General features: G+C 41.1%; 2 protein-coding genes across 2 annotated transcripts; one reads left to right on the top strand and one right to left on the bottom strand.

The window, feature by feature from the left end:
- Nucleotides 1-1,187: 1,187 nt before the first annotated feature.
- Nucleotides 1,188-5,087, top strand: LOC4351253 (fatty acid desaturase DES3). The gene is made up of 8 exons (NM_001423291.1): nucleotides 1,188-1,712; nucleotides 1,825-1,914; nucleotides 2,463-2,529; nucleotides 3,381-3,473; nucleotides 3,618-3,803; nucleotides 3,934-4,011; nucleotides 4,200-4,337; nucleotides 4,456-5,087. Exons 1-8 carry the CDS (start codon nucleotides 1,408-1,410, stop codon nucleotides 4,654-4,656), a joined length of 1,158 nt encoding a protein of 385 aa, NP_001410220.1. The 5' UTR covers nucleotides 1,188-1,407; the 3' UTR covers nucleotides 4,657-5,087.
- Nucleotides 5,088-5,483: 396 nt separating this feature from the next.
- On the bottom strand, nucleotides 5,484-10,869 carry LOC4351252 (protein DWARF 53-LIKE-like). Its single transcript, NM_001423290.1, has 3 exons — nucleotides 9,483-10,869; nucleotides 7,879-8,125; nucleotides 5,484-7,752 (listed from the first exon to the last, which is right to left on the bottom strand). Exons 1-3 carry the CDS (start codon nucleotides 10,661-10,663, stop codon nucleotides 5,791-5,793), a joined length of 3,390 nt encoding a protein of 1,129 aa, NP_001410219.1. The 5' UTR covers nucleotides 10,664-10,869; the 3' UTR covers nucleotides 5,484-5,790.
- Nucleotides 10,870-19,390: the final 8,521 nt, after the last annotated feature.

Here is a 19,390-nt window from a genome sequence, read left to right as displayed (position 1 = left end):
TATTTGTCCAAAATTAGTTTTTTTTCCACATGTCACCATCAGTTGACATGTGAGGGCCATAGAACAACGATGCAAATGGAGTGATCATTTTTAAAGCTGTGGTGAAAAGGGAGAAAATATACTTATTTACTAATGTAAAAGGGGAGTCACCTTACAGCGATCCCCTCCTCCCACCGTACATGCACAACGCTAGAGAAACCGAGCAACCAAACGGTTCGGTCCTCCCCATGTCCATTTCAGTCTGCTCCTTTTTTTTACATTACATCCTAGTTAGCCCTACGTATGGGTTTGGTTAGCTGTAATGTACAAATATATGTTATTAGTTTTATAGGTAAATGGGTATTGATTAGCAAGAAATAGTAGTATGGATTTTGGCCATGTTTAGGCCTTGTTTAGTTCTCAAAATTTTTGTCCAAAAACATCATATCAAATCTTTGGACACATGCATGGAGCATTAAAATATAAATTAAAAAAACTAATTGCATACTTTGCATGGAAATCGCGAGACAAATCTTTTGAGCCTAATTAGTCCGTGATTAGCCATACGTGCTACAGTACCCCCACATGTGCTAATGGCGGATTAATTAGGCTTAATAAATTCGTCTCGCGGTTTCCAGGCGAGTTATGAAATTAGTTTTTTCATTCATGTCCGAAAACCCCTTCCGTCATCCGGTCAAACGTCCGATGTGACGCCCAAAAAATTTCTTGTTTAGTTTGCAAAAAGCAAATTTTTAGGTGTCACATTGAACGTTTGACCAGATATCGGAAGGGGTTTTTGGACACGAATGAAAAAAACTAATTTCATAACTCGCCTGGAAACCGCGAGACGAATTTATTAAGCCTAATTAATCCGCCATTAGCACATGTTGGGTACTGTAGCACATATGACTAATCATGGATTAATTAGTCTCAAAAGATCCGTATCGCGATTTCCATGTAAGCTGTGCAATTAGTTTTTTATTTTATCTATATTTAATGCTCCATGTATATATTCAAAGATTCGATGTGATATTTTTGAGGAAAAAAAAAAGGAACGAAACAAGGCCTAATTGAGGATGCAAGAGAATCCTAAAAGGTAAGGCAGCATGCATACATAGGCTAAGCGTGTGGTGTGGTGATGAAATGGGAAGAAAGGAGCAGAGCAAAGGAGGCCTATAAATAGATAGCAAAGCAACGCAAAGGGGGCAGAAGGCAACACAGGAGGAGGAGGAGCTTGGTTTCTGGGTTGGGTTGGGTTTGGTTGCGTTGCGGCCCATCCATCGCATTCGCGTTCGCAGGCACAAACCAAACACCTCCCCTCAAATTTCTCTTTCTTGTCTCTTCTCCCTTTCCGCCTCGCCTCGCCTCGCTGCCTGCGCTTCACAAATCACAAATCGGAATCAGATCCACCACGACACGGCGGCGGCAATGGCGGCGTCGGCGACCCAGGAGGCGGACTGCAAGGCTTCCGAGGACGCCCGTCTCTTCTTCGACGCCGCCAAGCCCCCGCCCTTCCGCATCGGCGACGTCCGCGCCGCCATCCCCGCCCACTGCTGGCGCAAGACCCCCCTCCGCTCCCTCTCCTACGTCGCCCGCGACCTCCTCATCGTCGCCGCCCTCTTCGCCGCAGCCGCCACTCGGATTGACGTCTCCGTCGCCTGGGCGGCCTGGCCGCTCTACTGGGCGGCGCAGGGCACCATGTTCTGGGCGCTCTTCGTCCTCGGCCACGACTGGTAATTTCTATTCATTCATTCATCGCTTCCATTTCTTTTCTCATATATGCATATATGCATCAATCCATCGAGATCTCCATGAAAAACAAATTGAAAATGCATGCAAACACAGTGGGCACGGGAGCTTCTCCGACAGCGCCATGCTCAACAACGTCGTCGGCCACCTCCTGCACTCCTTCATCCTCGTCCCCTACCATGGATGGTACCAACTCCTCCTATACTCTCTCTCTCTCTCTCTCTCTCTCTATAGCATACATGCATGTATATCAATTTTCAAAATCACACGAGTTGCATGCACAAACAGAATATATATATATATATATATATATATATATATATATATATATATATATATATATATATATATATATATATATATATATATATATATATATATATATATTTCACCTACCTACTTCTATTGCACACCTACCAAATTAATGCTCTGAAACCAGTTAATTAGTTAGAAACTAAAAAGTTTTTGCTTTACCACACGCGCGGCACACGGCAAAAGCATAGATGCAGGCAAAGCAAGTTGAAAAAACAGCACATATTCGGGTCTCCATCCTATATACGTGGAACTAGCCTGTCCTGTCAAATCCAGAATCTCTTCACATGATACTGTATGTGCAATTAGGCAATGCTAGTCTTGGTTTACCATAGCATCTTGGACCATCACTGCTATGGTAATTCATCTCGTTGACCCATCCGATCTGAGCATCTGACTGATATTATTAATGTCATATGCAGGAGAATCAGCCACAGAACACACCATCAGAACCACGGTCATATCGAGAAGGACGAGTCCTGGCACCCGGTTTGTCACTCCTTCAGATCACCTCCTCTCTTACTAATTTCTTCTCATCTCTCGCCCATCCTACAATTGCTTGCACTTCTCAACTTCATTCCACTCCTAGTACTATCCTTAATTATGCTTGTCTCAATCCATCGCCCGTACAACAATTACAACCCTTTTGAAAAAGATACACCAATTACATTTGCTTAATTCGCGGTACTACTACTATCATATATAGTACCAAAACTGTATATATGACTTTCGCAAATATACTCCGTATTCTTCGCTAGCGTGTCCAACTGGGGCGTTTGGCAGGACGGGAAAGGACAGGACAGCCAAACGAACAGTAAGTATTATGCGACATGCTCACCTGCAATTGCATTAATAATAATGCAGATGGAGAGAAGGGCACATGACCACTGCAGCAGACCACAACGATCCACCCTGCTTGTTGCAAAATATCAGCCTTCCTTTGTGGTCCGTGAATAGTAATACCAACAAGATTGAGACAGTAGATCTGGCTCACGTGCCTTTGCTGCTAAATTATTCACCAGGGATCCCAGATGCGAATCGGATCACTTTTTGATCCGTAGCTCAGCGTCAGATCGAATATCATATTACACATCACGTGATTTGATTCATAACATATATATATATATATATATATGCTAATTAAGTTGTAGGTTCATTTGAATAAGGCCGCCAGGGTAGCATAAGCATCTGCTCAGCTTTATTGACTGAATAAGAAAATAACGAGAGGCTGAATGAGTTTTTTGCTTGTCACCTGTATATAAGCTGGCTCTCAACATATAGATACGTACTCTATAATCTGCTTAAATTTTTATATATGCTTTTGCAATTTGTTTGAGCAGATCACCGAGAAATTGTACCGGAAGCTGGAGACGCGCACCAAGAAACTGCGCTTTACATTACCATTTCCATTGCTTGCCTTCCCTGTCTACCTCGTAAGTCTCTGAATGTCCTCCTCACCCGGCAACTCCACGCAATTGTGCTGAATGAATGACTCAACTGAAACCGAACTGAATCTGTATCCCCAAAAGAAAGAAAGACAACTGAATCTTCTATACGGATGCTTGAATGTGCTGCAGTGGTACAGAAGTCCGGGCAAGACCGGATCTCACTTTCTGCCGAGCAGCGATCTGTTCAGCCCCAAGGAGAAGAGTGACGTGATTGTCTCCACCACCTGCTGGTGCATCATGATTTCGTTGCTCGTCGCCTTGGCGTGCGTGTTTGGGTCTGTTCCGGTGCTCATGCTATACGGTGTCCCATATCTTGTAAGATACACTATTCACTATTAATCCTCTGCTTTTGCTTCTAAGAAACTCCATCATATTTATGGGATATCTAACTGAAACTGTACCCAAAAGCTAGATATCTGATATGCGTTGTCTGCATTCAAAACAGGTATTCGTGATGTGGCTTGATTTGGTGACTTATCTGCACCACCACGGTCACAATGACCTTCCCTGGTATCGTGGAGAGGTATATCTTTTTTCTGTATTGATTGGATCATAGTTTTTCCAGAATAAAGCATGAAAAGTTGCTGTAGGTTATTGAGTTGGGTGCAGCCTATGAGCACTCTATACTTCCTCTCACTCTATACTTCATTAAGTTCTGCTTACAAACACTGAAAATAGGGCTGAACATCTGGCAATGACCACTATTTGCAGGAATGGAGCTACCTCCGCGGTGGCCTGACAACGGTGGATCGGGACTACGGGTGGATCAACAACATCCACCATGACATTGGCACCCATGTCATCCACCACCTTTTCCCCCAAATTCCTCATTATCACCTCGTAGAAGCAGTAAGTACACTGCCAGCATTATTCACCTCTGCTAGATAGTATGTATGTACGGTGCACTGTTACCAAGTTCACTGAGTACTGAAACAATTGCCTTGTTTTGATGGGAACAAAAAAACAGACAAAGGCAGCAAGGCCAGTGCTGGGCAGATACTACAGGGAGCCAGAGAAGTCAGGTCCGCTGCCACTTCACCTGTTTGGCGTTCTGCTGAGGAGCTTGAGAGTTGATCACTTTGTCAGCGACGTCGGGGATGTTGTTTACTACCAAACAGATCACAGCTTGAACGGCACTGACTGGGCCGAAGATGCTAAGCACAAGTGAAAAATTAACTTGAAAATTATTGGAGTCACCGTGTACTAGTAGCTTAGTAAGTGAAGAATGGATTGTTTTCCTGATAGATAGCATATCCATCATAGCATGAACTGCTGAAAGAAAGAGAAATAATAAGCAGCAAGGGCTACTTACCTGCTCAAAAGCATGCGGCCCTGCAGAACACAGGGATTCATTGATCTGTTGGATCACCATATTCAGATCACTAAACAAGCATTGTCCAATTGTTGTTGTAGCTAGCGGGTCGTTCAGTTTTGATTAGTTCTGAAAGTGTCCAAGTTATACCGTGTAACCCTTTGGAGTTTGCCAGGCAATTCAATGTCTGGAGTTTGTATGTGCCATTGAGCAGACAATTATGATCCGAATTAAGCTCTGCACCTTAATTTTTCCATACTGAATCACTCACAATGGAGTTTATTTGCATAATCATGATGATCAAAACTGAACTACTATTGGGATTTCACAGCCTAGTTCATCTTTTGTTGATACTGATTAGTGTGAGTGACTACGGATGCATCCATCAGATTGTTTGGAATCTTCTGCATTGGAGTCTAGCAAATCACAAATCTGCTACTACTAGCATCCAATTCGAGTTCGCTTCTAATGCAAGTAGGCGCATCAAGTACTATGCTGCCATGCAACTTTCTATGGACCATTGAACAACTAACTATAAGGTCTCTATAATATCATCGGCACCCTACCGTACATGATAGCATCATTCAGGAATAATAAAAACGTAGTTATTGGAGTAGCAATCAACTCCTGCCACAAATCAAGACGAGATGAGAGCACATATACAAGTTGGCCAACAAAATATGTAAGCAACCTTGCAGTTGTGGATTTCAGCATGAACCACACAAGTACACTGACCGAGCACCATGTGTCCATGTATATATAGAACAATCAAATATTGACAATCCATAGTAGTTACAACCAATATACATTCGGATGCCCATATATCTGGAAAAGGCCCTGAGGTAGAAAATGATATGACAGTACTGGCAGTAGCTAATTAGAGAACCCAAGGCAATGCATCAGCTAGACTAGAGCTTATTTAGCCAACAAATAATGCTATACTATTGTGGACTACAGATAATTACAGCGATCCCTATACAGATAATATCATCAACAATCTAGAATTATTCTTGGTGGGAGCAAAACTCCTAAACCATCTCCTTTCACTGTTGGTAATGTGTCCTCACAGGGCACTAGTCTAAGGGTAGAGCTACTCACATGCTTATATTTGAGCTTCAGCTCGTCAAGGCTCCTGGCAAAAACCTGCTCCAGCCAGGTCTGCACAGGGCCCTTGTCCTCTGATTTCCATGCTGCGGCAAGTATTTGCTCCATTGCACCAACATCAATCTCCAACATGCACTCAGCACCCAGATTTTTCCTGAGTATGTTGCTGAACTCCTGCAGCATGTCATCCGCAAGTTTATCAAAGTCAAACGGCTTAAAATTGATTGATCCATCAACTGAATGCAAAAGGGCATCAATGGATTTTTCTGTGTTGCCATATGAGTTTTCATGGCTACTACTGTCGTCATCAGCATCAAAGGGTTCATCCTCATCAACAGGGAGGTTCAGGTCGAACGGTATACTCGATGTTCTATGCAGTCGCTTCAAACTGCTTGGCGACTCTTGTAGCTTTTCCTGGTCATCAGACATGCTGAGCTTTCTCTTGCTGATTGAACCAGAGCACAAAGATGCTTGAATTTTGGTGAGAAAATGCCTTGGGGAAACTACCACCTTACCACTAGGGCATCCACTGGTGATTGCCCTACCCGGTTCAACCAGGATCTTCAGTCGATGTCCGCGAGTTGCCAGAATCTTTTCTTCAGAAAATGAAAGGCCCTCTTCCAACCCATTTTTGCTGCCATGTATCATGCTTCTTGACAAAACCACAATCGAGTCATTAATGTCAACCACCTTGCCTCGCATGTCCTGGAACCTGCCAGACTTAATAGCATCAGACAGACTATCCTGAACAAGGCAGTCAGCTCTATCAATGTTGTCAAGGAAGAGAACAGATCGCCGTTTCTTGCTCAACTGCTCCACAATGCAGTCTATGCCAGTCTTCCCTCTGAAACTGGAGTCATCCCAATCCTGAAGGTTTAGGTCCAGATAAATCAAGTTCTCTTTGCTGCCGTGCATGAGCTCTGCAAGTGCCACGGCGATTCTCTTCTTGGCCATGCTGTCAGAACCATGAAAACACAACCAGATGTCATTCCTGCTAGGACCACGGCGCGACTCTGTTGACCGGCACCGCACAATGGATTCACAAATAGCACTCACGGCTTCCTCCTGCCTTCCAACTACCTTGAACAGGCGTTCGACAAGTAGCTTGTAATTGCTCAGATCAGAATTTTGTGCAGCAAGGGGTGACCGTTTCTGCCATTGGCCAAAGGCAGAGAAGCCTCCTGAAGCTACTGAGTGTAGTGTACTGTGTGATGTTTTCCCAACATTTATGGAACTCCAGGAGCAAGAGTTAGGTTGAACAGAGAGTTGTGGATGCTTCAGATTTAAATCATCCACCTTCTTGGGTACCAGATGGACAGACCTCTCTGAATCCTCTACACGTTTACTGCAGGTGGAACTTGAACCTTTCGAACTACAATCTCGAGGGGTGCACAAAACCAAGTCAGTCTCCACAGGTGCAGCAGATGATGGTGAGGCATGATCATCCGGATTGTCAGCATTCGACAGGGTGCCATGTTGGGATTGCATGCCCCTTTCTTGAAGGTTTTCATCACTCTTGGAATGCCTGGCTTGAAGGTTCAATACAAGATCTTCATTTCTTTTGTTGGTGACAGATGGAGATGAAATAGGCCTTGCAGTTGAGCTGGAATGTACAGCAGACACTGCACAAGGTTTAATAACATCCTTTTGAACCCCAATTGACTCAGAACCTTTGCTTGGATTTGCTGATCTTTCTTTGTCAGCGGGAACACCAATATAGCGTGGAAATGGTTTGTAAGGATCTCTGTTGATCCTCTGGCAGTCTTGGTGGAGCCGCAGGCAGTACTCGTTCCACTTCTTCTGTAGATTCAATATTTTTGAATTCAATACCATCCGATCATCTCTAACCTGCACTGAAAAAAAACTGTGCATCTTTTATACCAACGACCAAAAATTATTCATCTATCAACAAGCAGTGCTTGCTGCGTTCAGTACTTAACATAAATGTTCCAAAAGACATAGGTAGCTTCACACCTTGACTGGATCAAATCCATTGTTAGGACCCATCATGCTGCCATTCTGCAGCAGTGAAGGAAGACCTCCCTGGTGATGGTCTTCAGCTGTAATGCCACTTGCGCTAATGATAGTTGCAACTTCTTGCTCATATTTATCATTGCACTGCTGGCACCGCAGGGCCTGTGGGCATGAATTTGCTGTCAGGCTGTTCTCTTCGTAGTTATCACAGAGAAAGCCTCCAAAAGGAACAAAGGAGTCCATCAAGCTGCAATAACAAGTTTGAAACTATGAGGTCAAGGCACAAGCATATCTTTGCTTTATATTGGAGTTATGCATATGTCACTTTGTCATTAATACCTGCAATGCTTAAGCACTAACATTTCTACAGCTGAATAAAATGCCATACAATACTATGCTGTGACAGAAATCAGAAGAGTGTTGCAAAATTCTGGTGGGACATATTTGTAAACATAACTGAAAGCAGTTCAAATCAAACAATCCTTGATTCAATAATTTCAGGATATTGCTGCGATTTTGATATACAGAAAGACCCTACCAAGGAGATCAGGCTACAAGGTAGAACAAAGCATGGAAGCAGTGGAGTTCATTGGTATATAGGCCACACATAGCCCTATGCATCAAGGTAATTCATTATAGGTGATACTACATATTAATGACAAATAATCTCTGCCCACATATATGACCCAAACTATCAGCAATTTGAGCATTACAACAGTAAAGAACAGATGTGCTGCAGCAGAAGCACCACTCTTTTACCATGAAATTGCATCTCTTAGTACACAAGCCATATTATTTTACTTTTACACTTTAGTCTCTCTTTATCAAGCAGTTTGAAATGTGCATTATATGGATTCTGCACTGGCTATAGAACCTCTCCTTCATGGCCACACATATGTAGTAATAAAATCCAAAATATTACAAGAATAGGACTACAGAGAAAAGGCTTATAAGAAGAAAATCCCATTAAATATCCTAAAGGCAAAAAATAAAAAAGAGCTGAGAAATCAGTAAATAACACAGGTAGTGACTAACAGCAGAGCATCTAAAAGGAAGTTGGTCTGGAAGGTTCTGATGACAACAAATTGGAACCCACTTCCGAGAAGAGAAAATATCCAGCAACTCTTGTCGCACCTAACAGGACTGAACATAGAACATAACAGGAGTAACATGGAACTTAGAACATAGTAACTAAACCATCGCATTAAACAAAAACGGTTGTACATCATTGACCGTGTAAAAACATTTTTTAAAAAATGCAGTGGAAGAAAACAAACCTTTCTAGATTTATGTATTTTTAGCTACCTATGCTGCTTCTAATTACAGTAGTACACTAAATCAATTGCACAAGTTGAAAAAAATATCCATACTACAATGGGCAAAGCACACAAATCAACACTTAAGAAAATGAAATTAGTAAAGAACATAAGCAAATCGTACTAGCACACCTAATCAGATACACTACTATCCAAGAAACATTCTGACAATAAAGAAAGGGGGGACATTTAACTCACGGCAGTCAGCAAATGGATGGTAATAAAAATCTTATGCATAAAGAATTCGTGGATACAAAAGTGAAGAGAAGAGAAGAGAAGAGGCTTGACCTTGCAGCTGGCTTGGAGAAGGCAGCAACAGTGGTTGCCGGAGGCATGAGTCCACCAGCAGCAGCAGGGCCGGCGGCGGCAGGGGCAGCATGCACCGCGGTGATTGGCAGCAGCTGGAGGTCCCAATCCTTGTCGACCAAGGGGAATTTGGAGAGGAAGGCGAGGTAGGTCTCGTACGTTGCCGACCACCCCATCACCCAGACGCGGCCGACCTTGCTGTGCGCCTCCAGCACTCGCGTCACCTCCGCCACCACCCGCCGCCCATTCTCCTGCGCCTCCGCGTCCTCATCGGGGACCAGCTGCTTGAGGTCTCCGATGCTTATGATGAGGCCGGAGGTGGCGCTGGCCATTGCCGCCGCCACGCCGAGGTCTGAGCGGTCGATGGTGTTGGGGTCGACATGGATGATACGATACGGGGAGGCGGCCGCGAAGTCGTCCGCGGCGGAGGCGGCCCCGACGCCGACGAGCATGGGGTTGCGGCCGCGGGAGAGGATCTCGGCGATGCGGCGGCAGTTCTCCTCCCCCGCGCCCGCGAGGTTCCCCGCAGGCGAAGGGACGTCGGCGTCGTCCGCGGCGGCGAAGCTGCAGAGGAAGAGAGGAGGCGGGCGGGTGCGCGTGGGTAGGCGGCCGAGGAGCGGCATGGGCGGAGCCGGGCGGAGGATGGCGAGCTTGATGTCCCCGCTGCGGAATCCGGCCTCGGCGAAGACGCGGCTGACGACGGGGTCATCGAGGATGGCGAGGACGAGGTGGGAGAGCTCGACCTTGACGGCGGCGGGGGTCTGGGCGGTGGCGGCCTGGTGGTAGAAGTGGAAGGTGTCCGGGTTGCGGCGCTGGTTGGCCTGGGAGCGCTTGATGGCGGCCATGAGGGAGTTGGAGACGGGGGGCTCGTCGGCGGCGCCAGAGGAGGAGGAGGCGGAGACGGAGGGGAGCCTGTCGAGGGAGACGGCGAAGCAGAGGTCGAGGGCCTTGAGCTGGACGCGTGGGGAGTAGGCGGCGCTGCGGGCGCGGGCGAGGGCGTCGCGGAGGAGGGGAGGTGCGGGCGGGGCGAGGAGGGAGGAGATGAGGTGGAGGGAGGTAGTCTGGGCGTGGGCGCGGCGGCGAGCGGAGGCGACGGCGGCGTCGAGGGCGGGGACGGCGGCCGGCGAGAGGCACTGCCTCGCGGCGGCCACCGGAGTGGGCATCGCTGACCGGTGAAGGACTGGATTGTAATTAGTTTTGAGAGGGCATGGGGGGCGGAGTGTAAAATTGCGAGGGGTGAAATGAGAATAACGGAAAGTGCATGGGGCAGGTTGTCGGGTGGAGTTGCTTTTCGCGGATGGAGGCTCCTCACCCTCTTTTCTCTTTGTTGGGAAAATAAAAGAAAATAAAATGGAAGGAAGGAAGGGATTGAAGATGGAGGAGGTTGGTGTCTGTCTCTTTATACCTCCAAATCTCTCTCACTGCTCAACATATATTCTTCTTTCTTTTCTTTTCCCTTGAAAAGAGAAATAGTATAGTAGAAAAATAAAGATTTGACAAATAAGTGGAGTATAAAGTGAGGAGTAAGAAGGAATAGGTAGATAGATATGCTGCTGCTGCTGCTGTACTCTGCAACTTCAACAGGAGGGGGAAAGCAAGAGCAGTGCAGTGCAAATCAGGTGATGTGCTGGCAGTGGCGGATCCACCGTGGGATCTCTAGGGTCTCGAGACCTCACTACGACCCCACTACCTATGTTGTAATCATGGAAGACCTCACGAAGACCTCACTAAAATTTTCTGTCATACATCTATTAGAAGAGGTGGCTATAATTTTATATATTTTATTCAGACCCTCCTGTTAATCTTTCCTGATCCGCGCCCCTGTGCTGGTGAGGGGCCACCATAAATACTATTGCTGGGAGTGGAGGAGTGGACAAGTTTGGTGAGTGCTTCTTCTTCACAGTGCACACATTGGCAACATAGCACAAGACAAGTGGAGTGCAGTGTAGATTCTTCTCTTGGTTATCAACAGCTTACTGTTGTGCTCAACTATAGTCAATCTACTGTTGCTATGCTGCTTGTGTTCTTCCTTTCCCCTGGATGAATGCATGCATCATTGTTCTTTTCTCATGAAAGATCCTCAGTAAAAAAAAGGTCAGCGAGATTTTAACTTTGTCATGGGATAGACATCTAATTATAAATCATAACGCTTATTAACAAATAATATTAATAATTATAAATAAAACTTTTTATACTTGTGTTTTTAGCGGCTTATAAACTAATACTGAAAAATAGACTACAATAAAAAAACACCAAAAGTAACTTTAAAACTAAGTTTTAAGACTCAAATTTTGGCTATGACTGAAGACCAAACAATGGAGCTGCTATTTTCGCTAAAGCTATATTCCGTGTACCTTTTTTCTTTTATTCGACAGCTGCACATCATGTTCTGTTTTTTTTTTCTATTTTGAAATCTATCTAAGCAAAAGTTTATCTTTTTTTTTCAAAACTTTGGAAATGATGGTGACAACAGTCTTGCCCAATGCCCATATACTTTTAGACCACCATCACGCCATTTAAACCATTTAAACCACTACTGCATACTACAAATAGTCCTTGTTCTCATTGTAGTGCCTATGTGATAGTGCTATATGAATTAATGTATATCATTTGACCCAATTTCTGATCCAACTATAAACCAGCACATCTATTGCTCCCTTTGTATTATAACTTTTGGCGGTCAAAATGTGTCCATTGTACACATATTTTCTCTTCTCAATCAATCATAATAATACACTTATTTAATTTCTCCACCTATTTTCTTATGTGAATCAATCACAAATACTCACAAATATTCTTAATCACGGTGTAAAATTCAGAAATCTTCATATTTTATAACAGAGCCAATATAGTTTTTCCATGTGCTACACGAGTGCGTAGAGCAATACTCAAGGTTTGGCAGAGAGAGGGTTAGATCGATGGATCCGGCGATGAGAGATGGAGAGTGAGTACGTCCACTTGGCAGCACTATGCATCATGTGGGCTGTGGCCCAACCAACAAGTGACACTCTCAAGACAAAATGAGAAGTTGGATCCTTTGTGCGTGCAATGAACCACGTTGCTCTCTATGGCCGTGTTTAGTTTCCCTCTATTCCCAACTTTCCATCACATCATATCACATCAAAAACTTTTCTACACACATAAACTTTCAACTTTTTTTTTCTAAACTCTCAACTTTCTTCAAACTTCCAACTTTTTTCAGGAACTAAACACACACTATGTATAAAATTAATTCACGATGTGGACATGAGTACATCACCAGTTATAAGTATAGAATGCTCTCTCATTTTCTTATTTTCTTAGCACGGTTGATAAATGTTTCCTAACATTTGGCAAACCACTTTTAACATCAACCTTACCCTTGTAAGAAAAAATAATGAAATTTAGGAGTAATTAATATATTTTCTGAGTTTTAACAAAAGAAAACTCAACCAGTTTTGAATTTCAAAATTGATTTAAGGGTTTTTTTTGTCGCTTTCTATTTTTTAACCTAGCCTTTTTGGTTTGTTAAAAGTAGAAGTGTTGACTTTGGTTTATAAGTCGTAACCATAACAATGGCTTGAAAGCAGATTAAATTGTTCCCAATAGTCTGATCTACAACACGTTTTCTCTTTTGTTAATTGTCCAGTTATGACTTTTCAACCGTATGTTGTCGTACCTAGATTAAAGTTAGGGAATTTGGAACTCACTAGGTCCTTACTATAGGCCCTTAACTAGAAGAGTGACACTTTTTTATCGTAGGCTATTAATAAGTTTGTTGAGAACTCAAGCTATATTTTGGACGGGGCTAGTGAAACTAGACTAACATTATGTTGACAGCTAAAATAGAAATAAACCATTTGCTGCGATCCAAAATTCTACAAAAGGAGGATAAAACCTTTGTAACATTTTAAGATATATCAAAACCATTGCCTTGTTAATAATTATCACATGCCAAAAAAACCCACCAAAAAGTTGAGATAAGCATCTATATATACAAGATAAGAATGGGTAGGACAGAATACGACAAAACCAGGTATGCTCACCTTGAGTGCTTTTTATTGGCATTGATCTAGGTATAGAAGCATATAAAAGTAATAATCCAACCTGTAAATATATAGCGGCAACATAACCTTTGAGAGAGAAGATCCAGAGAACGTATTAGCTAGTTATTGTTTATGAGTGGCTGGTCGACACGAGTCGATTGGAGGCTAGGTGACCCCAACCAAATTTAATTTAAAAGAGGAGAAATTAGTTTCTGTCGGAAGGAAATTAACAAAAAAGGAGAAATAAAAGGCCAGTAGAAAGGAGAGGGAAAGGTTTGCTTTTGAGTCACCTGTCAAAGGGGCCTTTTCACGGATAAGCATCTTTTGTCTTTTTCTTTCTTGTTAGTCCAAAGTCCAAACCGAATAATCAAAAAATTCCTGCTTGCTCGATCAGTAGTAGCTTAACACTAAATCTTTCTGGGCCCCACCATGATCAAGTTTAGTGTAGCAGAAAGATATAGTACTATCAACTTGGAGTAGCTATTAACGGGGATTTTAACTATTTGCCACTTTTAGATTTGGCAAATAACTATTTGCCACCCCTATTTCAATGACACGTGGGTCCACATATGTCTATGACGTGTGGGTCCAGTGAAAAAAAGTTAATTAACACATCTAAATGTGGCAAATGGTTAAATATCTCGCTATTAACCGGCAACCATCGCTGCAACTGCACAATGGATGGCATCTTTAAATAGTTTCGTCTTCTCAAACTAGCAGTTTGTTATCGGTGTAGCTTATATCTAAATACATCATCCACCCATTCTAAAATAAAACAATGCGACACATTCAAATGCTATAAATCTAAAAAAAATATCTCGCATTTTGTCTATTTATTTTAGGATGAAAAGAGTAGCTTAAAATTTAAGGTCCTTATTGATTGCCCATATTTTCTAATAAACCAAAACCGCTTATTAAAGAATAAAAACTAATTTACATGTAAAACTTTTATATATGTATTTTTAGCGATTTAAAAGCCAATACTTAAAAGAAACTATATTGAAAATATCTTCAAATCAACTTTAAAATTAAATTTAAAATTTAAAAATTTGTATTTTCTTTGGTTTGTTAAGTGGTACTAGTAGTATTAGTGAATCATGATTGACCAGACCACTTATCCAGGGTCCATCATTCATCCTTGGAATGGAATTAGCCGGTGGCGCATCCTCTTTGTTGCCTACATCCATCTTCTTGCGTATCCACCTGGCAATCCATACTATCAACCAATTGCATCCTCCATATATTTTTCTTCCGCGCACATCCTCCACTTACATATCCTTTCATCACGAAAATGACACCCATCACATAATCTCTTCTTTTTATTCTAATCTAATTTATTCTCTTACATAATTCTTAGTATTGTTACCTGCCTATCCTTTTGATATAACAAACTATATAGAAAAGGAGGTATACTTAAGTTATTATTCGATCCCACACTAATATAACTTTTGTGGTAAAAAAGCTAGGCTACCGATGGGATTCGATCTATCTGTATATATTCTCTTACCTTTTCAAACACTCACTTTCACATCACAACACAAAATATCGTAAATCTTTCCGAGTCTATAGTATACGTCATATTTTTGTTATATTCAAATTATTAATGTGATATATTTTGTCAGGTTAGGACATACATACACATACAATGGAACACCAAGATGAATGTGAATGATTGGGCAAAAGAAGCCATCCCACTCCCACCAATTGACCGCTCACCACAAGCGTCGCATTCACATCTTTATAGTCCAAAAGCCATCGATGTTGACATGCATTTGGCCCTAGCTACCTATCATCGTCTTCGCATAACATGGACAACCTCTTTTTAATACCAAAATAAATGACGATCAATTAACTATTCCCTCCGTTTCACAATGTAAGTCATTTTAGCATTTCCCACATTCATATTGATGTTGATGAATCTAGACATATATATCTATCTAGATTCATTAAATCAATATGAACGTGGGAAATGTAAGAATGACTTACATTGTGAAACGGAGGAAGTAATTACTAGTAATTTACCAAGGTTATAATTATTATCAATTTCATTTATCTTAATTACCAAAAATCCATATATAAGAAGTTGAAAAAATATATGCTAACATCTTTTTAGGAAAAAAATTGGTACTGCTTGCATATATATGACCGAGACAATAAAATATATCGTATTTGGCTATAGAAAATAACAACTTTCCACGAGATAAAATTAGCTCAACTGGTTAGATTTTTTTATGATTAAACCTACTCACTTGATTCTAGTTCTAAACTTACTATTATTTTTCATTCAGTGGTAGGCAACGTATTCATCAACAATGAGTCACCGTGATAACTCCTTTAATCTCAAAGTATGTCAGCCTTATCTTTCGAACACTCTCGTATCAATAGGATATGCGTGTGTATTTACAGGGGTGAAAAAAAAAGTAACAATCTTTCATAGAAAAAAACACTACGATACAAACGATTTTAGCAAGGACACTGGGTCCTTGGCATAAAGCAAATATCAAAACTAAAAATAATTGTGGTGTTGGAGTACTCCTTACTGGTTGGCTTCTCGTGGTTTGATAGAGGCACACGGCACCGTCAGGTTAGAATCTTCACCCACTCCGCCGCGGCGCATTTTACATGGTCAACATGCATGGCAGGTGTTTTGTTTCAGAAATTATTTTTAAGATAAGATTTTGGGTTTTTCTATGGTGCTTAATTAGGAGGTATTTTGGGAGAGGTTTAGCTTGATAAAACTATGAAAGTGTGTGATCAAGGTGTATATAAAATGTACTAGTATGATAGAGGTGGTTAACTAGCGCTATACCACAACACTAAAAAGAGGACAATTATCTGTCGGTAAAAGTTTAGATGCTACTTTGTCTATCAAAATATGTTCTACCGTATAAACTGTTGTATTAATTATTTTGATTAGAAAAAAGGAAGAGCATAAAAATAGATGCAGATATGTAGTACTGCTCACTGACACGCGGGTTCTACAGCCTCTCGGACCCATCTATCAGCAGAGGACCTCAATTGCGTAAAAATGTTTTCACGAAATAGACATGCACTTTTTTATGAAGGTGACTTATATATACAGCTCGCTAGTGATCACACATGCAGACACACTACTCCCTCCAATTTCCTTTTTTATGTAGTACTAGTTGACTAGATCAAAATAGAATCAACCAGCGTTAAACATTTGGAAACAGATGGAGTACATAATAATGTCTCCAATCAATATAATTCAACGTACATATATGTGTACTCCCTCTACACTTAGTAAAGAAAGTCATTTAGGACAGCGACACGGTCTCCAAAATACAACTTTAACTTTCTGTTTCTATAAAAATATTTATTGAAAAGTGATATATGTATACTTTTATGAAAGTATTTTTCAAGACAAATCTATTCATATAATTTTTATATTTTCAAATATAACAACTTAAGAGTTATTCATGATTTATATTTCTAAGGTTTGACTTAAACATTATTCTAAACAATTTCCTTTACGAGTACGGAGGGAGTATATTACAGTACGTACGTAGCGTGTTATTGTTGCTACCTGCAGGGCAGCTTCGTGCATCGGCCGGCCGCGGCCGGTCGCCGTTGGTCGAACATACAGATCGTACACAGGCATGCACACTGGTTAATTTAACGTACATACGTATCTTCTAGTTTCAGTCGGTCTTATGGACAGTTATTGATACTAAGGGTCCATTTGGTAGAGCTCTAACTCCTAAATTTAACTTCAGGAGTTGAGTCTGAAGTGGAATTGTGGAGCTGCCAAAATTTAGCTCCACTTCTCTAGTTTATTTTGTTTGAGAGCTTCACCTAACTCCACTTCCATTTTAGGTGGAGCTGAAACTGTTTACTTGGGCTTTAACTCCAGGAGAGATGGAGCTGTGCTAAACATGCCCTAACTTTAAGCTACTCCCTCCATCCCATAATATAGCAACCTAGAACCGAATGAGACATTTTATAGTACAACAAATCTGGACAATATTCCGTCCAGATTCGTTGTAGTATGAAATGACCCATCCGGTCCTAAATTTTTATATTATGGGACGGAGGGAGTAGCTACCTACTAATTAATTAATTAAATCTACGGATCGTATAATTTGCTGCCCATGTAAATACATACTACTCCTACGTACTTAAGTTTCTCTGATTGTGACATGAGTACAGTGGACGTCCCTGTACATGTCGAAGCAATTAAATTTAATCAACTATACTTTGTCAACTCGAGAAGGACGGAGGATATGCATAACGCACGCAATATATGCATGAGAGGGGGCTTAGCTGTTGGATTATATCGTTGCATTGCATGCATATTCCAAAATTACTTAGCTTGTTTTAGCTTTTTGTTCTATATATGTTAAATATACTTAATTTTTACTATCAATTTTCTATATAGATTCACATGTGAATTATAAATTATTATCATGCTGGATTTTAAAACATATTGTGGTGCTGAACTATATAAAATTTTAAGAAATTAATGATCAAAATCTTGATATACCGAGCCGGCATATATTTATATTAGTGAAGTCACACAAACGTGCCTTGTTATCGCGATGTTTACCGCTAAAAAATAATTAGTGTAAAAGAGGGTATCTATGTTAAGCCCGCGCGCGTACGCATGTTTCATCACAAGAAAGCTCATTAACCAGTTGAGCTAAGGTGATCAATTAGCACCTTGCTATTGCGATCTGCTAAGGTGATCACAATTCTCTCATGAACTTAATTTGCAGTGTTACCATTTCCTTTCCTCACTTTATATATATATATGTTCAACTAATTTGCAGTTATTATGAAAGTGACCGAAAGTATGTAAGTGGGTTTGCTTTCAGCACAATTGACCACACATGGAGCTAGCTATATAATATAGTACACACTAGCTAGGAAGACCTCCGCACTGTTCATGCGGCGGTTTATTTCTCTCTGAGATCTCATCTACGTGTCGTTAATTTGCTACTTAACTTAATTAACTAGTACTACTGGAAACCTAAAGTAAAGTTAATTAACGTCTTGGTGAATAAGGAGGCAAATTTTAATTAAGCAAAATTAGCTAGCTAGCCATGCATCTATTTGAAATATAAATAGGAATACTTGTTATTTTGCAACAATTAACATAGATCAAAATGCACACGCTCACACAGTACTGTTTCAGGCAGGCATGCGTTAGACCACTAAATACACATTTGTATTTACGTAGATATATTTGATCCTAAGGAACAATGTAATATTCAGCCGTGGAATCGGTGCGAAGCTGAGTTGATCAAGATGGATGTCTAAATATTTTTATTTTTAGAGCATGTATAATAGCAGACTATAAGTCAGCTATAAACATATATCAAAAAGATAAATGAAAAGAAAGAATAGCAATGGGTTACAGATTTATAGTCAGCTGCATGTGTGCATGACAGATGAGACCAAATATTACTAGTTTGTATGAAATGACTATTAAATTAACTATAGTTAAATTTAAAGATAGCAGTTGACTATATTATTAAACTCTCTTACTATTCCTTTCTCGTTATGTCAGGAAGGGTGTTGGTTGTGCTTTTATGTTTTCCACGACAACTTTGCCCCTTGCTAATTTGTTATTCTTTTATCTTAATAAAGTTTTGTCCCGCTTTCGTCAGGCCGGTGAAAAGAAAGACTCGAACGAACCTATTAGTCAGGTTTTGTTGCAAGGGAATTAAAATGCCTTTTCTGACCTCATTAATTGAGAGGCCTCTGCGGGTATCCATATATTATACTCCCTTCGTCCCTGAATATTTGATGTCGTTGACTTTTTTTAACATATTTGACCGTTCGTCTTATTCAAAAACTTTTGTAAAATATGTAAAAACTTTTGTAAAATATGTAAAATTGTAT

This window comes from Oryza sativa, chromosome 12 (assembly GCF_034140825.1).
Source record: "Oryza sativa Japonica Group chromosome 12, ASM3414082v1".
Classification (NCBI taxonomy): Eukaryota; Viridiplantae; Streptophyta; class Magnoliopsida; order Poales; family Poaceae; genus Oryza; species Oryza sativa.
Note: the sequence above shows the minus strand (reverse complement) of the source record. Positions and strands in the feature narration are given on the sequence as shown.

Bases quoted from the DNA above. Each gene is read 5' to 3' on its own strand.
- LOC4351253 (NM_001423291.1), top strand. From the start codon at position 1,408: ATGGCGGCGTCGGCGACCCAGGAGGCGGACTGCAAGGCTTCCGAGGAC. The intron at 1,713-1,824 runs GTAATTTCTATT...ATGCAAACACAG, and splicing joins TTCGTCCTCGGCCACGACTG to TGGGCACGGGAGCTTCTCCG. The intron at 3,474-3,617 runs GTAAGTCTCTGA...AATGTGCTGCAG, and splicing joins TTGCCTTCCCTGTCTACCTC to TGGTACAGAAGTCCGGGCAA.
- LOC4351252 (NM_001423290.1), bottom strand. From the start codon at position 10,663: ATGCCCACTCCGGTGGCCGCCGCGAGGCAGTGCCTCTCGCCGGCCGCC. The intron at 8,126-9,482 runs GTCAAGCCTCTT...TTGTTATTGCAG, and splicing joins TTCTCCAAGCCAGCTGCAAG to CTTGATGGACTCCTTTGTTC. The intron at 7,753-7,878 runs GTGTGAAGCTAC...TTTTCAGTGCAG, and splicing joins ATGGATTTGATCCAGTCAAG to GTTAGAGATGATCGGATGGT.